Below are 18,721 nucleotides of genomic sequence, written 5' to 3'. Positions count from 1 at the left end.
TTTATTTTAAGCTTTTACTGGACAATAGTTAAATATGATAACCTCACCAAAATCCATTTTGCTTATTCAATTTATGATCATAGACCAAATGATATAACCCAAAAAGAAAAAGAAAGAATATGCCTTACAAATGGTGCATGGTTATGACCATTCAACAGGAAGATTTAAAATTCTTATCTAGGGACAGAATATTTATGTTGCTGTGTCAAAATTTTACTTCTGATTTTGAAAGCAGCATGGAAATAGAATTTGGCTACTGCTGATCAACCAGCAATGGTTGAATATAGAAACAGTCCTGGAAAATCTAATAATATACTGCTGAACTCTGCTTTCAACAAAGGACTTTACCTGTGCCATCTCTGGCTTCAAGATGCATCTGCAGATTAGTGTCTCTTTACTACTGGCATTATCATTTTGCACACAGTACTAGAACCGAATTAATTGTTCCTATATCAAAAATGTTGAAGGCAATTCTTTAAAATGCGGTAATAAATATGTTAATAGTCTAAGATGCCACACACCCTTTGTATAAATAATATCTTTATCACTGCATTTACTGAGAGTTTGATGTAGTGTAGTGTATGCAAAGTATCAAGCCTAAATTGAGAGACTGTGAAACCACCTTAGACACAAAGGCAGATGGGTGAACTTCAGCCAGTCTCTTTTTCAGCTCTAGGAAGGTACAAGCCACTTTGAAAGCTTGCCCAAAAAACTGAAGGGATTAGTCTAGGCCCATGATGGAGAACCCATGGCATGTGTGATGGAAGTGGCATGCAGAGCCATTTCTCTGGGCACGGGAGCCATTGCCTGTTGCTCTTTCGGGTTCCGGTGTGCCAGCCAGCTGGTCTTCACGCACGCAGGAGTGTCGTAAACAGGAAGAGCAGCCACCCGGTGTATATGCGTGCCAGAAACCAGAAGATCATCTTCCCGGTGTGCGCATACATGCGTGCGCGTTTCTGTTTTGGCACTCTGTGCTGAAAAGGTTCGCCAACATTGGTCTAGGCAATTACCAGGAATCAACACTGACTTGAAGGCAGGCAGGCATGCATACATACATACATACATACATAATCATACGGCAGAGTTACATTTAACCTCAGAAATATATTTTATATATTGTTTTTCTAAAAAAAATCAATTACAATGCATGCTTGTTTAGTAGTTTTGAGATAAGAATAATAAACGTAACCTTAAGAATATGTCCATTTCCAATGGTCTGTGCATTTTCCACATCAGGAGGACAAGACGAAATTAAGCCTCCTATAATTGGCTGTTGACTTGGTTTTGGTTCAGATATGCCAGCAGCTTTTTTTCTTTGAGCTGCAATTTGAGATAAAACGCTATCTGCGCTACCACCTTAAAATAGATAGGAAGATATTTTAAATTGTAATGTACCACACTTTATTCTTCTAATTTAAAAAAAATGTTTTAACAAATAGCATTAAAACAGCTTAAGAAAGGTGCTTTTTTAATTTAAAAGGTATTATTTTAAAGATGTAACTGAAATGTACTATTTGAGATAGTAATGGCAGCTCAATTGTATGTACGTATGTAGGAGATGGATTTTAACTATTGTCTAACAATGTGTCATAAGCCAAGCAGAATTTACAGGTCCAAGTGCAAGGTGGATTCAGATCCGGAACAGAAATACCAGGTTTGAGAGATAAGAAGCCAACAAAGACTGAGTTGGATAATATTAAAGATGAGCAAGGCTTGAAGAGGAGGTTATCAGCAGTTACCAGGGCACATAGAAACAAAGGTCTAAAAAGGCAAATACTGTATAATTTATGGGTGCATGTTGCTCTAAATAAAAAGGCCAGCCTCTTTTCTTCCCCATATTAATTAAATGATACAATGTCAACTTGCATCTATCAATTTATTTGGTAGCCAGCCTAGCAGAAAGAAAAACTTCTTCTGTGGTCCACTTAGTTTCCATTTTACTGTCATAAGAAACACAGAAGCACAGCAGATTAAAAAAGAAAAAACAGATTATTCTGCGTCCCTTTCAAAAGCATGCTTGCTTGAAAATAAGAAAATAAAGGTGTACACCAGGGGTGTCCAAACTTGGCAACTTTAAGACTTGTGGACTTCAACTCCCAGAATTCCCCAGCCAGCTGGCTGGGGAATTCTGGGAGTTGAAGTCCACAAGTCTTAAAGTTGCCAAGTTTGGACACCCCTGGTGTACACGTATAGCTACAAGCAGCTTTGGGCAAAAATAAATTGTAACATTTGAAACAACTACCCTAATAGAGTAACCTCTCTTGGGTTTTAGAATTTGTGTTGGTTGTAATTCTGCCAGTATTCACCACCACATGAGTTAATTAGATAAGAGCTTTATACAGATACTCATTTAAGGACCACTCATTCAATAACCATTCAAAGCTACAATGGTGCCAACTGAGGAGACATTTGACCAGCCCTTGTAGTTGCTGCCATTGCAGCATCCCCAGAGTCACAACTGCAATGTTGATGCTTGGCACTTGGCTTGCAGTTGCAACAGTCACAGTATCTCGCGGTCACATGATCCCTACTTGTGACCTTCCCTGCTAGCTTCTGAGAAGCAGAGTCAATGGGGAAGCTGAAGGAGGTTGCAAATGGTGATCAAATGATGTCATACTTAATGACCACACAGGATTCACTTAACAATGGCAACTGGAACTGTCAAAATTGCAATCATAAATTGGTGCAGTCACGTGACAAACTTAAATCTATTGGGATACAAAGAAATCAATATATTTTACCTGTGAAAACAGAATATTAACTCTTGGTTTTAAATCAACTTATCAATTCTAATTTTAATGTAGTATTTAAAGGAGCACAGTGGCTCATGAGCTTAGAAGGCTAGGCTGATGATTGGAAGCCTTGCGTTTCAGATCGTTGCTGGCACAGAGTGGGGTGAGCTCCCATCACTTGCTCCAGCTCCCGCTGACCCAGAGGTTTGAAAGCAGGCAACTGCAAGTAGACAAATGGGTACCACTTTGGGGGACAACTTCATAGGGACACAAAAAGAGTCCCAACTGGCCATCCCCTGGACAATGGTGATTGTCACTGGCAAATACTTTTACTAAGGAAGTAGTATTAGTAATGTAATCTTTGTTTATCTGGCTGGTCCAGTTAAAGTATTAGGATCATATACTCTTTTTTCAAAAACAAATAGGTACTTCAGAAAATACTGCTAGTGTAGCCTTTGTCTACAACTCCTTAATGCAGCTGCATCTTTTCCTGCGATGCAATTGCCATAGTCCATAGCTATCTCTTGATCCCATGAAAAATATGTTTCATTTAAACTGTAGCAGTCAAATGCTATATATGCATTTAAACCAGTGGTGGGTTTCAAAATTTTTTAGAACCTATTCTGTAGGTGTGGCTTGTTTTGTGGGAGTGGCTCAGCAGTCATGTGACCAGGTGGGTGTGGCCAACTTGGAAAATGTGGTGAAACTCACTTTACAACGTTCCTGCTTAGCAACCAAAATTTTGGGCTCAATTGTGGTCATAAGTTCTTTTTATTTTTCTTTCTTTTTTTCTTTCTTTCATCTCTCTCTCCCACTTTCTTTTTCTTTCTTTCTTTCTTTCTTTCTTTCTTTCTTTCTTTCTTTCTTCCTTCCTTCTTTCTCTCTCTTTCTCTTTCTGTCTCCCTCTGTCTGTGTCTGTCCGTCTCTCTCTCTCTCTCTCTTTGTGGCTCTTTGCCTCTCCCTCCCTCCCTCTCCCTCCCTCTCTCTGTCATTCTCTCTGTGTGTCTGTCTGTCTATCTCTCTCTCTGTCTCTGTCTCATCCCTCCCCCATCTGTCACCCTGTGTGTGTGTCTGTCTATCTGTCTTTCTCTCACTCCCTCACTTAATCACTCCCTGTGTGTGTGTGTGTGTGTGTCTGTCTGTCTGTCTCTGTCTGTCTGTCTCTCCCTCCCTTCCAGCGGAGCCTCGTCCTTTTTAACCAGGCGGCTGTCAGAGAGAAGAGGGCAGCGCGTGCCCTTGGGCTTGTGCAGCAGCCTAATCCTTGCCTCCTGTTCTTTGGCATTTTCTTCATGCATTTTCCTTCGTCTGCATGCATTCCCCACCCCCTCCATTGGAAACGAGGCAGCTGTCAGAGAGAAGAGGGCAGAGCATACCACGTGGGCTTGTGCAGCAGCCGAAGAACAGGAGGCGAGGATTCGGCTGTTGCACAAGCCCACGGGCATGCGCTGCCCTCTTCTCTCTGACAACCGCCTGGTTTGCTGAATCCGGTGTGGCGGCGGGACTCTTGCCTTTGCTGAGAGCTTCGCTGGCAGCTGCTTCTTGCCATCGCCGCCGCGCCTGAAAGAAGCCGGTCTTTGGAAAGAACCTCATCCTCCAGAAAGCCCATGGCGGGAGACAAAAGGGGGCAGGCTGGTTTGGGGCCAGCACCTCCTTCGCTCATTCAGGCAGGCAGAGAAAGGAGGCTTGTGATAAAGCACCCCTGCCACCAAGGGCGAAGGGGAGTACCTTCGCCCTCGACTATTGCATGCCTCTTTTCTCCACCCGCCCGAACTAGCAAAAAAGGTGGGCCACTAAACTGCCTGCTCGCCCGCATGCAAATCAGCCTGCCTCCTCTCTTTCGGCATGGGCTCTCTGGAGGGGAATGTAAGGTTTCTCCCAAGACCTGCTTCCCTTACCTCGCGGTGCAGTTCCATGACACGTTCGGGCAATGGGGGGGGGCTTTCTCGCACACCTTTGGAGAAAGAAAGAAGGCGTGCCAGAAAGCCCCCCCCCACTGCCCAAACAGTTGAATGAAGGAGGCTTCAGCCTCCTTTGCTCTCGGCTATGCGATCTCCTTTCGTTCTTTGCTGCCCGAACAAGTGAATGAAAGGAGATTGCGTCGGGCAGGGGGAGCAAGCCAAGCATTCTGGTACTATGCCACCGGAGGAACAGTTTCTAAAACATACGCTCAATTTCACGAACGGGTTCTAGCGTACCGGTTAGAAACAGCTGAAACCCACCCCCGATTTACACTTACTTCAAAGAACCTTTTGGCCTTCATGTCCAAAGTACTGCTTAGCCTTCTCCTATATTATTATATTTAAATTTATATATATTTACTTTTAAAATGTCTAGATACCTGATTTATTATGCAGTTCTCCACCATGCCGGCTAACTCCTCCTACACTGCTGGATCCACCAGAAGAATGAGGCGAATGGTTGAAATTACTTGAATTGCTGGGAGTTGGAGGTCTTCTTGCAAAAGTGGATAGTTTAATTGGTCTACTACCTCTGTTTAAGGATGTCTGGAAAAATACAGTTTAAATAACATTTTTCTACGAATATTTATAAAATAAATTCATTTTGACATAGCTTTAAGCATTCAACAAAATAAAACGAGTAAACTGTAGAATAATAAAAACAAGTTGCATAACAAATTGCATTCATGTAGCTAGTTTTGCAGTTACATTGACAGACAAAATATCATGATAGTTAAGAATTCTGAATTAAACCTTGGACAAATGCCAAATCATTTAAAAAGTTATTTGGGGATTGATGGTGAAATCTTTCTCACATCTAACTGTAAATAGATCATCAAATGCCATTGTCTTTGTAATTTTACAGTCCAAATTTCTGCACTTGTTTTATTAATAACAAGAATAACCATTTTAAGAGAATCCAAGACTATAGCACAGAATGCCATACGGGAGTACTTTTATACATGCTTATTACTTATATTATCTTTGATTTCTTTTTACATTGTTGTGCAACCTCCAGAATTGTATCCAGGGTGGTTGCCAAATACGGTCAGTAATAAATAAATGGTGAAAATAAATTATAGTCAAATTTCAAAACACAATTTTAATTTATAGATGAACAAACGATGTATTTAAGGAACCCGGAAATTTGACTCTTAAACTTTAAATAAAACTTTAAATAAGTCTCTTACTTTGTCAGCACTATTGTCAATACTTGTAGATCTGTGTGGAAAGCCAAGTCTTGTTTGTTCTTTGTTACCCTCTTTGTTCTGTGTTCTATCAGAATTCCACAACTCAAAACTTGAAGGTGGCAAGAAAGGTGGAATAACAGCTTTCAATTTGTCATTGGGCAACCGTGTAAATGGAGCCCCACTTCTTAACTGACCAGGGAGGAAGAAAGCAGTAAAAATTTCAACAAGTAAGATCTTTCATTGCAACACTCATAAGAATATAGTTAGTTCCTAAATAGCATTTAATGCATCATTGAATTATGATAAATTAATCATATAAAAGTGAAGGTGATTAGGCCTAAGTTTGCATCAAACCTCTACAATAAGCAATAACTATCTGGGGAGGTTTCTGCCCAATAGGTTATTTACTAATCCACAATTAAAAATCAAATTGAAGAATTTGAGAGAATCAAAGGGGTAAAATAGAAAATAAAAAAATTAAATGATATGGTGAATTGAAAACAATTAAAGCTCCATACAGGAACACTTTTTTCTTTTAGTTTACTCTGGTTTCTGCTCCAAGTCTTTGCCTCTTTAGCCACCTTTTCAACTTTATTATACTTACTAAAACAAACAAAGAAACCCTTTCATTTTTTTCACCTTTGAGCCATTATCAACCTTTTCTCTCTGAAGTAGTACTTTTCTTAGTTGAATGCTCAAGTCCCAAGTAACTTTTGATAAGTTGAGTTTCCTATTTTTTTTATTGTCAATGCATTCTGCTTTGTTTCATTTTATTTATTTTTTCTTAGTGAAGTTTGGATATCACTATTTATTTAGCATTTTATTTAATTTCCTTCCGTATTGGTCTTCCTGTGACATGTCTGAAATCCTGATCATATAGTCTTCAACCTAGGACTGAAGCCTGGGACCGAAACTTTGGTTGCTAAGCAATGCAGTCATTAAATAAGACATCACATGACCAGACCCAATTATATGACCATTTTTACCATTAAAGCAAATTATTAAGCAAATATGGTTTCACCAATTGGCAGAAACTGGCTGGGAAAGTCACAAATTGTGAACATGTAATTTCAGGACATTGCAAGCAGTTGTAAATATGAACAGTTAGCCAAGTGCCTGAATTTCAATCACACACCTGCAGGATTTATTTGACTATCATTAAGTTTGAAGATAGATTGTAAATCATTTTTTTCCAAGGCCATTGTAATCACTGTTAAACAAATGGTCTTAAGTTGAAGATTACCTGCACAAGAAAATTTTGTACTCCTCTCTTCTAACCAGTAGCACCTACAATATCCTTACCCTTAGATCCCTGCAACAGATTTAATAGATACAAAGATGTTCTCTTTTTTTCAATCTGCAGGCCATGACCCTTCATATTTGGAATGACATTTCTCCAGTTATATTGGTGGAAGTTTAGGAAGGGTCAGAGTTTAATAATATTATTAAGTTAAGCAGTAATTAAAGGCAACCATTTCTACTAATTTTAGCTGTCATAACTTTTATACGATGTATCTACTTCGCTTAGTACCGTGTTTCCCCGAAAATATGACCTGCCCTGAAACTAAAGCCTTGCCACATATTTCGGGTGGGCAAAAAAGCCCCCTCTGAAAATAAGCCCCCTGGACAATCCCCCCCTCCGGCCAGGCAGAGCACTGCTTGCTGACCTAGCGGTATTCCGAAGGCGCCAAGCTGCGGGAACGATGTGGGGGGCAAAGGCGCTCGGGTTGCTTGGTGCTTTCGGGGTACCGCTAGGTCGGTCAGCAGCGCTGTGCCCAGCTGAAGGGGGGGGGGTTGCCAGGCAGCTGCTCTCTTGCGAGCAGGCTCCCGAAGAGCCGGGAACAGCCTCAGGGTCGAGTGGTTGTGTTGTGCTATCGCAGCAGCAACACAGCAGCCATGAGGTGACCACCTCGTGAGCAACTGCCCGGCAACCCCCTTTTCCAGCTGGGTACAGCGCCACTGACCGACCTAGCGGTACCTGGAAGGCACCAAGCAACGTGAGCGCCTGTTCGCCGTCCTCCGCCTCCCGCGGCTTGGCATCTTCGGAATGCCCCTAGGTGAGTGAATGGGGCTCTGCATGGCTGGAGAGGGGGGTTGCATGAGTGGCTTTTCCGCTCCCCACTCGTGCGACTCGCAGGCTCACGATGCCCTTGGTTAACTCTACAGTACCTGCAGAGCCAGGGCATCTCCACTGCTGGCGCCACCCACCGCTTGGGTTTTCTTTTTTGGCTTTCAAAGCACGGAGGACGGATGCTGCTCTGGGAGTACGTTCTATGGTTGTGGGCTGCAGACCGTGCAACCATAGAGCGTACTCCCAGAGCGGCATCCATCCTCCATTGCGGCTTCCAAAGCACGGAGGTAGGATACTGCTCTGGGAGTACGGTCTATGGTTGTACGCTACCATAGAGCGTACTTCCAGAGCAGCATCTGTCCTCCATGCTTTGAAAGCTGGAAAAAAAAAACCAAGCGGCAGGCGGTGCCAGCAGCAGAGATGCCCTGGCTCTGCAGGTACTGTAGAGTTAACCAAGGGCATCGTGAGCCTGCGAGTCGCGCGAGTGGGGAGCGGAAAAGCCGCTCGTGCAACCCCCCTCTCCAGCCATGCAGAGCCCCATTCACTCACCTAGGGGCATTCTGAAGGTGCCGAGTCGCGGGAGGCGGAGGGCGGAGAACAGGCACATGTGTTGCTTGGTGCCTTCCGGGTACCGCTAGGTCGGTAAGCGGCACTGTGCCCGGCTGGAAAGGGTTGCCGGGCGGCTGCTCGCAAGCATGGTCACCTCATGGCTGCTGTGTTGCTGCTGCGACAGCGCAACACAGCCATTCGACCCTGAGGCTGTGCCCAGCTCTTCGGGAGCCCGGTCGCAAGGGAGCAGCCGCCCAGCAACCCAAAAACAATAAGCCCCCCCTTTAATAAGCCCAAGGCCATATTTTGTGGGTCAAAAAAATATAAGACCCTCTTGTATTTTCGGGAAAACACGGTAGTTCATTTTATAGTACCTTTCTGTATAAAATAAATTAGAGTATACCTACAGATATATATACCAATTCGAGACATTGTTTTGTAACGCCTACCAGTTGAACTAGGTTTTCTACAAACCCAAGCACTAAAAAATCATCCACTTTTATCATTTTCAAGAGCATCTTCCTAATTCCCAGAACTGAAGTCATTTTGCATTCATTTACTCAATGATTGCTTGGAAGACATCGTTCAATCCAGTATTGATTAAAATCAGCATTGGGAACTGGATTTTTCCAAATACAAGTTGCAGTCATTATAGATTCCAAGCCTTGCAATTATGATTTTGTAGCTCCTGGCATTTAATTTCCCCATGCTGAAGTAACTGTTCAGGACACTTCCTAATTGAACATTTCCAAAGCAATTTCTCATATACTGATAGAAAGGAAGGGCCAACCATTTTTTATTTAGGCCATGTTAATTCAAGCAGCATTCTTTCTTCACGATTTGCAGCCATAAGCCTGCTTGCTTCTTAACAGTATCACAGTGCACAATTGAAGAAATGCCTTGGGAAACCATAATAACTGTTCCATTCCAAACAATCTGCAGCATACAGTTGCTTCTTATTCTAATTATAGAAAATAATACTGTATTTTATATGGCTCTTCAACAAAACGATGTAGCTGCTATTTCACTATTGGAATAGTAGTATACGAAGAAACCACTAGTTTTGTTAAATGCTAACAATATGTTAATCATCACCATTTTAGCCATTGTCTATCCATGTCAGGGTGAAGGCCTCTATTAACAGATTAATGTTAACATAATATTAATATCCAATCAAATATTCAAGGAATGGTAACCAATCCCCATCCTCCCTTCCCTATTCTAGTGATTGTAAGGAGTCTCCATAATTAAATCATGACTAACTGTAATAGGGAACCTCATGATATACATAATGGCCTTTGTGTAAGCTGGTATCTACCACTATTGTCTTTGGAGCTCGGCTACACATTATATATTTGTAAGCAAAGACACAGTTCCTCACATATATAAACAGTGTAAAGGTAATCCTCATTAGAGACTGCCTCGTTTAGCCACTGTTTGCAGCTATGATAGTAATAAAAATAATTTTGTGACTAATCCTTATATTTAAGACAACTACCTATCTGTAAAGCAAAGAAAGGCTGAAGTAAGATCATAAATGTGTTCATGATTTCACTTAGTGACCATTTAAGAACTGAGTTGTTGGTTCCAACTGCGGTCACTAAACAAAGACTACCTGCAACTAGGTGTAGAAAAGCATGGAGACAACCTTTAAGAAGGAACACAAGGGCAATTACTAAAAACTAGCTTAGATCTGATAGAGACAAAGGGGTAAGAAAGAAGCTGAAAACTATCCTACCTAGATTCTCTTGGGTATAAGATGGGGATAGAGAAACTCCATGGGCTTTCAAGGTTCTATTACTATACTCTATATCAATAGAGTTCCAAGTGTCATTATATAGTCAGTTTTATCATCTGGTTTACCTTGTTTCCTCACGTAGCAAAGAACTGACACTTTGAGGGGAGGGGATGTTCATCATTCCTCATAAGTTGAACTGAAGACACAAAGGGAATGCTTGAACAGGGCTAGTGGTTCCCTTTTGCACAAAGTTACTGGTCAATCTGCCAACATTTGATACTGTAGGTTATGGTAGCTGTATAAGCTGACTTACCACTGTAGCCAGAAAATCATCATCTTTTCCAGCCTTGCCAGGGTGGATAACTGAAGGGAAAACATATCCAACCAATGTTAATTGTGTCATTGTAAACCTACAAAATAATCTTTGTTCAAAAAAAGGAACATATATTACATGCCACCACAATTTCTCCTAGTAATATAATGACTCAATTCAATTAAGAATGCAATTCACTGTATTCTATTAATACATTAAAATATCATTTAAAAACATATACAGAAATCTTCTACAGCTCTAAATATGCAGGAGTTTTCTTTTCATCTCTATTGCTTTTAAAAGTACATAGTTACTATAGATGTGTCCTGATCTTACATGGGATTTTCAACATCCTTGAAACAAGGAACTAATGGGATCCATGCTTATGTAGTATTATGTGCTAGTAAGCCACTCACAGACTTTTCGATCTTTGTCTACATTTTTGTACTTGCACTCTAAATTCAAGAAAGGTTATAAGATTTGGTTTGGTTTGGTTTGGTTTATTTGGATTTATATGCTGCCCTTCTCCAAAAGGACTCAGGGCGGCGTACAACATTAAAAAACACACATCCCAAAAGTTTAAAAAGATTAAATCCATTTCCCCAAAAACAAACCGAATTTTAAAAAAAACAGAACATTTAAAATAAGTTAAAATTAAAATTAACAGGCCAGGCCAGCTTGCTGGAAAAGCCAACTTTTTAGGGCACGTCGGAAGGACCGGAGGTCAGGGATTATGCGGAGCTCCGGAGGCAGCTCATTCCAGAGGGAAGGCGCTCCCACAGAGAAGGCTCTCCCCCTGGGGGTCACCAGCCGACACTGCCTGGCTGACGGCACCCTGAGGAGGCCAACTCTGTGGGATCGTACTGGACGGTGGGAGGCTACTGGTGGCAGTAGGTGGTCTCGCAGGTACCCTGGGCCTAAGCCATGGAGTACTTTAAAGGTCATAATTAATACCTTGAATCGCACCTGGAAAACAACCGGCAACCAGTGCAGGCCGCCTAAAAGGGGTGTAACATGGGAGCACCTAGGTACCCCCATGATAACCCGCGCGGCCGCATTCTGGACCAGCTGAAGCCTCCGGGTGCTCTTCAAGGGCAGCCCCATGTAGAGAGCATTGCAGTAGTCCAGGCGAGAAAGGACGAGGGCATGAGTGACTGTGCACAGAGCATCCCGATCCAGGAAGGGGTGCAACTGACATACCAGGCGAACCTGGTAAAAGGCCCCCCTGGTCACGGCCGTCAGGTGTTCTTCTAAACTAAGCCGCGTATCCAGGAGGACTCCCAGATTGCGAGCCTTCTCTGAGGGGGCTAAAATTTCTCCCCCTATCGTCAAAGATGGAACAAGATGTACAAATCGGGATGACGGAAACCACAGCCACTCAGTCTTGGAGGGATTGAGCTTGAGCCTGTTCCTCCCCATCCAGATCTGCACAGCCTCCAGGCATCGGGACATCACGTCGAGGGCATCGTTTGGGTGGTTTGGGGTAGAGATGAAAAGTTGGGTATCATCAGCATATTGATGATACCGTACCCCAAAACCACGGATGATCTCGCCCAGCGGTTTCATGTATATGTTGAACAGGAGGGGTGAGAGAACCGACCCCTGGGGCATCCCACAAGTGACGTGCCTGGGTGTCGATCTCTGCCCTCCAGTCAACACAAACTGCGATCGATCCGACAGGTAGGAGGAGAACCACCGTAAAACGGTGCCCCCCACTCCCAACCCCCCGAGTCGTCGCAGTAGGATACCATGGTCGAAGGTTATCATATCTAGGTTACAAAAATCAATAATAGCAGCAATTATGACTAGATGGCAGCAAATAATTAGAATTTTCTGGCAACCTGTTTCCATTATTTATAAGCTAGTCACATTGTTATGAAAATATTTATTATTTAATAACCTAATGATTCCCAACTGTTTAACAGGTTTTCATGTAAACATTCATAAACATTTGAAAGGGGAATCTCAAGAGTCAAGGTAATTAGCGAACCACCCGCCGTAGAAACTTTAAAGCAGCATGTTCTCTGGAAAGACTACCCAACTGAAAATTGTTCCTAGTTTTTGTACATGTACCTGTGTGAGCAGAAAATATTTCCATGACCAGTTAGATGCAATGGCTGTCCATGCATCTGTACACACAAAAAGTTTGGACAATCTTTGAAATAACTGCAAAATTGCAGAAACTTCAGCTGCTGTAAGGCTTTGTGAATGGGTATATGTGCTAAAATGCTTTGTGGAGTGCCCATTCAAATGTTTTGCATTGTCGATTAAATACATCAAAATCTGTTAAAAGAATGTCCAAATCTCCCATTAATCTAAACTTTAAATCTGTTTTATTATGCACGTGGGCACATACAGATATACAAATGCAGAAAACGTTTGTAATAGTTAATACTTATTACCATTAGACTTGCTTTTTGTTGCCCAAGCTGTAGTGGCATCATGATTTACAGTATTATCATTTTGTAACGCAGCCTTCATTGTACAGTCAAATAGGGATTTTGATTCTTCTGGAAAAGGTACAGATTGATTCATGGAAAATCCATGATTTAGGGTTTGGGTCATCTTCAATTTGCGAAATCGGTTGGACATTCTGTTCCACCATGACTAGAAAAGAAAATATAACTCTGTTGTTTTCCTTAGACATACAACAATGGGTGATAATTAGGACACTGATTAATAAATTAATAATTAAGTTTAAGAAGTCTACAGAAACTTGGAAAACATTCCTCCGTCCTTCCTTTCCTCTGGCTAACGTTCATGTGAATGAACAAGCCTTAGCTAAGAGCCAGCAGCAATGAAATGAACAGTGACATAGAAAAAGAAGGAACTTTCTCTGAAAAACTGAAATTGTCCCCCAAACTGACAGAATAGAAAGCTGCTGAAGCCTGCTGTCAGATTTCTGTTCAAACAAAGATTCACTAAAATGGTAAATATATTATTTCTATACCTTCAATCCTCCCTTGTCATCTGGCAACAATGGAATACCTATGGACTGCTTATTTCTGGAAAAGGGTGCAGTTACTTTGCTATTCTGCTTATTCTTTTCTTGCATGCAGGCGGAGGCCAACAACCGCACAAGTTCTGCATCTGCAAAATTCACACAGTTTAGTAAAGTGTTTCTAGTCTAACTATAGAAAGACTATGATATACAAGATAAGCACACAGAAGTACCTGGGTCATTCAGCAGCATTATCAGGTCAAAGGCTGTATATCCGTTTTTAGCACGCAGGTTGACATCAGCTCCTTGATTTAATAAATACTTAACAACTTCTTTATTTCTTTAAATAAAACAGAATATAAACTACATAACTATATTAAAGACAGATTATATTAGAAGATGTTACTAGAAAGAGGTGACTTCTTCCTACCTCTAATCCCTCTTAAACTCTTGTTGATTTCTGTTCTTTATAGAGGTAGTCCCCAATTTACAACCATTCGCTTAGTGACTGTTTGAAGTTACAAATGGCACTGAAAAAAGTGACATGATTGTTTTGCACACTAACATCTGTTGCAGCATCTCTATAGTCACATGAACAAAATTCAGCTGCTTGGCAACTGGCTGATGTTTATGACAGTTGCAGTGTCCCGGGATCATGTGATCCCCTTTTGCAACCTCCCAACAAGCAAAATCAGTGGGGAAGCCAGATTCACTTAACAACCATATTACTAACTTAACAACTACAGTGATTCACTTAACATATGTGGCAAGAAAAGTCATACATTCACTTAATAACTGTCTTGCTTAGCAACTGAAATTTTGGGCTCCGTTGTCGTTGTAAGTTGAAGACTACCTATACCTGGTTCTTGTACTAAGTAAAGAGATCCAGCCACAGTGTTTCATCTGCATTTCAACTCAATTATCATCAATAATTCTATGGCTTGCTTAACATATTGCTTGTCCAATCTGATGTTTATAACTTACAGTACCCCTCATCTATAAAAATAAAAAGAAATTTCTGATTATAGATCTATCTATTTCCAATCAACCACTATCCAATGATTTTTACTTACCAGAAATACTCTAAGATTCTAACTGCTATTTACAAGATCCCTTAAAGCTGCATCAACAAAGGTTCTGCACTGCATTCTTCCAGTTTTAAACAATGCATTTTCACTTGGCCTAAACAGCTTGGTAGCTGATGACTACGTTCACTGGACGCATTTATTCTTGATTAATTGAAGCATGGTTTCCTCATTTAATTCAATTTTCAAGCTTCACAGAACCCCAAACAATAACCATACAGGCTGGGGACGACTTCCGGTAGCCGAAGGCGACGGACGCGTGCGTCCGCCGTTCGTCTTTTCGGTGGGCTCCCCTTAAGCCTAGGGGGAGCACAGGGTGCCTTGGAGGGGCGCCCTGCCATAGGGGCGGCTTGCTGGGACCCCCTGGAATGGCGGCGGCCGCGGGGTGTGTGTGTCTCCAGCTTTGCCCCAGGAGCCGGAAAGCGTAGGGGGTGCACGGAATGCCACCGTGCGCCTTCGCCGAACAGAGCCTGGAAGGAAACGAGCAATTTGAAAGATGCAGCTGAAGTGCGGTGAGGTGGGAGGTCTCCCCAAGTTTTTTATTGTTTTACTCAATTGATTGAATTGCAGTTTTTCTCAGGACTCTGTTTCAACCTTTGGAAGAGTTAAGATTGGAGGGGGGGAATTTCCACCCCCCTCGGAAAAGCGGCACTTGCAAAATCTCTCATAGGAGAGAGAGAGAGTTAAAAACTTACTTTCACTTCCCTTAAACAATGGGAAGAAAAATTTTCTGACCACAATTGCGAGAGAAAGGATGGTTGAACTGACTCTTCTCTAAACTATCTATGGGAACTTTGGTCTTGTTGTTTCCTGACCACCTGTAAAGGCTGAGCCAAGATGGCCAACTTCCTCTTTCTTCTTTGTCTCTATGAATGAAACTCCTCCCTTGGAAGATTTTATGGCTCTGAACTAGTTTCCACCCTAGAGATCTCCAGGAGCCTCTCTAAATACATTTTTCCCTTGGATTTGGAATATTTTGATAAACTTATTTGATTTAGTCCAGTATTAGAAGATTTATTCTCTCTTGGATTTGCCTGCCTTGTGATCTCTACCGGCTGTGCTTCCCTGCAGATGCCATTTCTTTGTACAGATTAATAACTATTTCTGAGCTTCAAGATGGGTCCAAAAAAGTTACCGCCTGGCAAGGCTTCATCGGCCCCGACATCTTCTACGTCAAGTATGATTGCTCAGCAGTCACAACTAGGGTCATTTCTACAACCTAAAGCCCCTGAAGAGAGTGCAAGGGATTTGTCTACCCACCAGATGCTTCAATCTATCTTAAAGGGACAGGATAAAATAAAAAAAACAACTGCAAGACTTAAATGATCAGCTCAGAGAAACGAAACAACAAGCCACACGGAATGAACAGAGAATAGGTGTACTGGAGGAGGGTGCGGTTGGGATGAGGGACGAGGTGAAGACAATTCAAAGAGGGAATGTAGAATTTGAAAATCACATGATAAAAATGGAATTTGAAAGGATGTCTTTTTTCCTTAGGTTCCAAAATCTGCCAGAAGTTGAGAATGAAGATCTTAAGGAGATTATGACCACAATACTAGCAGAATATATTAATAGAGATAAACAACAGCTTTGGTGGGACATTGACTTGATCTATAGGATTAACTCAGCCTATGCAAGAACACACAATGTTCCAAGGGAAGTTCATGTTAAATTTCGTAGAAAGACCACAAGAGATGAGGTTCTAGGAGCTCAAAGGAGAGGACCACTAAAATATAAAGATAAAGAAATAACCATTCTTAAACAGATTCCAAAGAAAGTAAGAGATAAGAGGAAGAAATATTCCTCTTTAGCAAAAAAATTATATAACAAAGGGGTCTGGTTTAGGTGGTTATTACCAGAAGGCATATTGATTTTCTGGGAGGGCAGCAGAATTAGAATTAATACAGTTGTGGAGGCCGAGGCTTTCACTAAAAAACACAATGCTCTCCTAGATGAAATGGGGGATGCTACACGAGAGATGAGAGAGGGAGGGGCTGAGGCTCTGCCAACAGACGGCGGGGAGGATGCAACAACTAGAAGACTCAGAGCACAAAAGTGATTTGAAACATTATTGCAATTGTTGTTACAATGTACCTTTGCGGAATGATACAAAACAAAATGATTGAAATACACTGATGATTTAGTGTTAAACTCAAAACTGCTAATATCTATTCAAATGTTGATGTTTTTCTACCCTTGTTTGTAAAAGTTGTGAGACTTGGGGGGATTGCTCTCCCCCGCACGATGTAGCTGTCAAAATGTTTTTACACCCTTTTAACCCTTTTTCCTTGGAAAAATTTGTAAAAATCAATAAAACTTGTTTAAAAAAAAATAACCATACAGGTTGGGTTCATGTAGACTAAAAGTAACTGGCTGATTTGTGATTGTGTCATACAAATTCAATCTTCAGAAACCTCAGCAATTATGTTTAGTGTATTTGAATAAAGAAATATATAGAATGAGAACTACAATAGGAACAATTTCCTTTTATGTTTTGTCTGATAAATACAATTTTATCAGAAAAAGGGTAGAAAAACATTCCCTAAATAAAGGTATCAGATAGACTTGCCCATAGATTGTAACATAAATAACAATGTTGTCTACAAATTCTTCCATAAAGAAAAGAAGAACATCTATTCTACATACATATAACTTTGTAGCTGTTAGCTACAGAATAACTTAACTTACACTCACTAAATCACAATTTAATGATAGAATATTGAATAAGCCATCATCATGGCTTATTGTATGTATGGACCAAACTAATCCTAAATGTTTATGTACCGGTAATTGGGTTGCCATCATAAAGAGATTATAATTTCATCCTATGAGATTGGCGGAGACAATTGAAAGGCAATAGTAATTTTAAGAAAAAAAGGAAACCTCTCCCAAATCATTCTAGCAAATTAAATGTATTTACCCATGATATGTGGCTTGCATCAATGCTGTCCAGCCATGGACATTATCTTGCTTGTCAATGTCTACATTTCTTGAAACAAGTAACTGTATAAGGGGCATCTGTCCAGTAACAGCTGCAATCATCAGGGGAGAAGCACCATCATCATTAATGACATTGGACTGTGCCGGATCTTCATCAATAATTTCTTTCACCAGCTGAAAATTTCCTATTGAGAAAATAACACCAACTTGAAATGTTCAAAAAGAAATATAATATTAGTTCTAGTTCTTTTATTAGCTATTAATTGATTTTCTATAGCTACATTAATCTTTACATAGGTGGGTCCCACACAATTTGAGAACTTACTGTTTGAACAGAAGAGGGCTTGTAAAGAATCAACCCTGAATTTTGATAAGGACTGACTGCTGGCAGTATGGACTACCCTGAACCTAAGGTCCGCTTGCTGGCATTGATAGCCCTGTTCAGATCCTACAGGCAGGCAGAGCAGCCTAGGAAAGAGGGGAGAAGTTACAGGGATCTAAAAAAAGAGTAAGAGCCAAAGAAAAAGAGAGATGGATTTAACAGAAAAGTTGAATAATTAATATGAATGAGGAAAAAGCAGATGACTAGAGACAGAGAAGGGAAATAAACTAATGGAACAGAAAGACAGAAAGAATTACACACAATGAGCTACCAAAACTCATTAACCAAAGTTCATATAAAGATTTGAAATCTTTGGTTGCAAACTGCTATTATACTTCTCAAGCAACTGCAGAGCCAGATCATAGATTAAAAACCACATGTATTAAAATTATAAAGCTCTTACCCATTTTTAAAGCATGGAAGATATCAGGTTGTTTTTTCTGTTTATCTAGTGAAAGAGGAAACAGATATATGTATATCATATAGGTGTTACTTATGGTAACACTACAGAAAATACATTAGTACCAGAATTTTAAATAAACGGATTTACTCAACAATTTGCACTTCAACTTCTGAAAGGCAAAAGTAAAGAAAACATTTGAGTAGTATAATATGAAGATGCTTATTCCTGAGGACTGTCGAAGAAAGCGCAGTCCATTTCTTTCCCTCTTGGCCTCTTAAGATGACAGCTGTTGGTTCTGTGAAAAGAATGTACTATAGTGTTCTTTCTTTAAATGGAAAGAATACTGAGTTTCTCTTAGCATGCAATGTTAAAAACCTTTAGCCATTTTAAAAAATCAGGTAATTTTAAAAACTTAACAG

General features: G+C 40.8%; 1 protein-coding gene across 2 annotated transcripts in view; it reads right to left on the bottom strand.

Annotated features, from left to right (window-relative positions):
- ANKS6 (ankyrin repeat and sterile alpha motif domain containing 6) overlaps window positions 1–18,721 on the bottom strand; it is a 34,274-nt gene that overhangs the window by 11,425 nt on the left and 4,128 nt on the right. For both annotated transcript variants that reach the window (XM_081951849.1, XM_081951850.1), the window contains exons 3-11: window positions 18,303–18,347; window positions 17,498–17,702; window positions 13,726–13,832; window positions 13,502–13,641; window positions 12,954–13,158; window positions 10,552–10,601; window positions 5,881–6,069; window positions 5,071–5,236; window positions 1,190–1,356 (exon numbers count right to left, since the gene is read on the bottom strand). In XM_081951849.1, coding sequence (XP_081807975.1) covers window positions 1,190–1,356; window positions 5,071–5,236; window positions 5,881–6,069; window positions 10,552–10,601; window positions 12,954–13,158; window positions 13,502–13,641; window positions 13,726–13,832; window positions 17,498–17,702; window positions 18,303–18,347 — 1,274 coding nt within the window. The remainder of the gene's footprint in view (window positions 1–1,189; window positions 1,357–5,070; window positions 5,237–5,880; window positions 6,070–10,551; window positions 10,602–12,953; window positions 13,159–13,501; window positions 13,642–13,725; window positions 13,833–17,497; window positions 17,703–18,302; window positions 18,348–18,721) is intronic.

This window comes from Natrix helvetica, assembly GCF_964273705.1.
Source record: "Natrix helvetica genome assembly, chromosome: 4".
NCBI classification, from domain to species: Eukaryota; Metazoa; Chordata; class Lepidosauria; order Squamata; family Natricidae; genus Natrix; species Natrix helvetica.
This window is presented reverse-complemented; position numbering and strand designations above follow the sequence as displayed.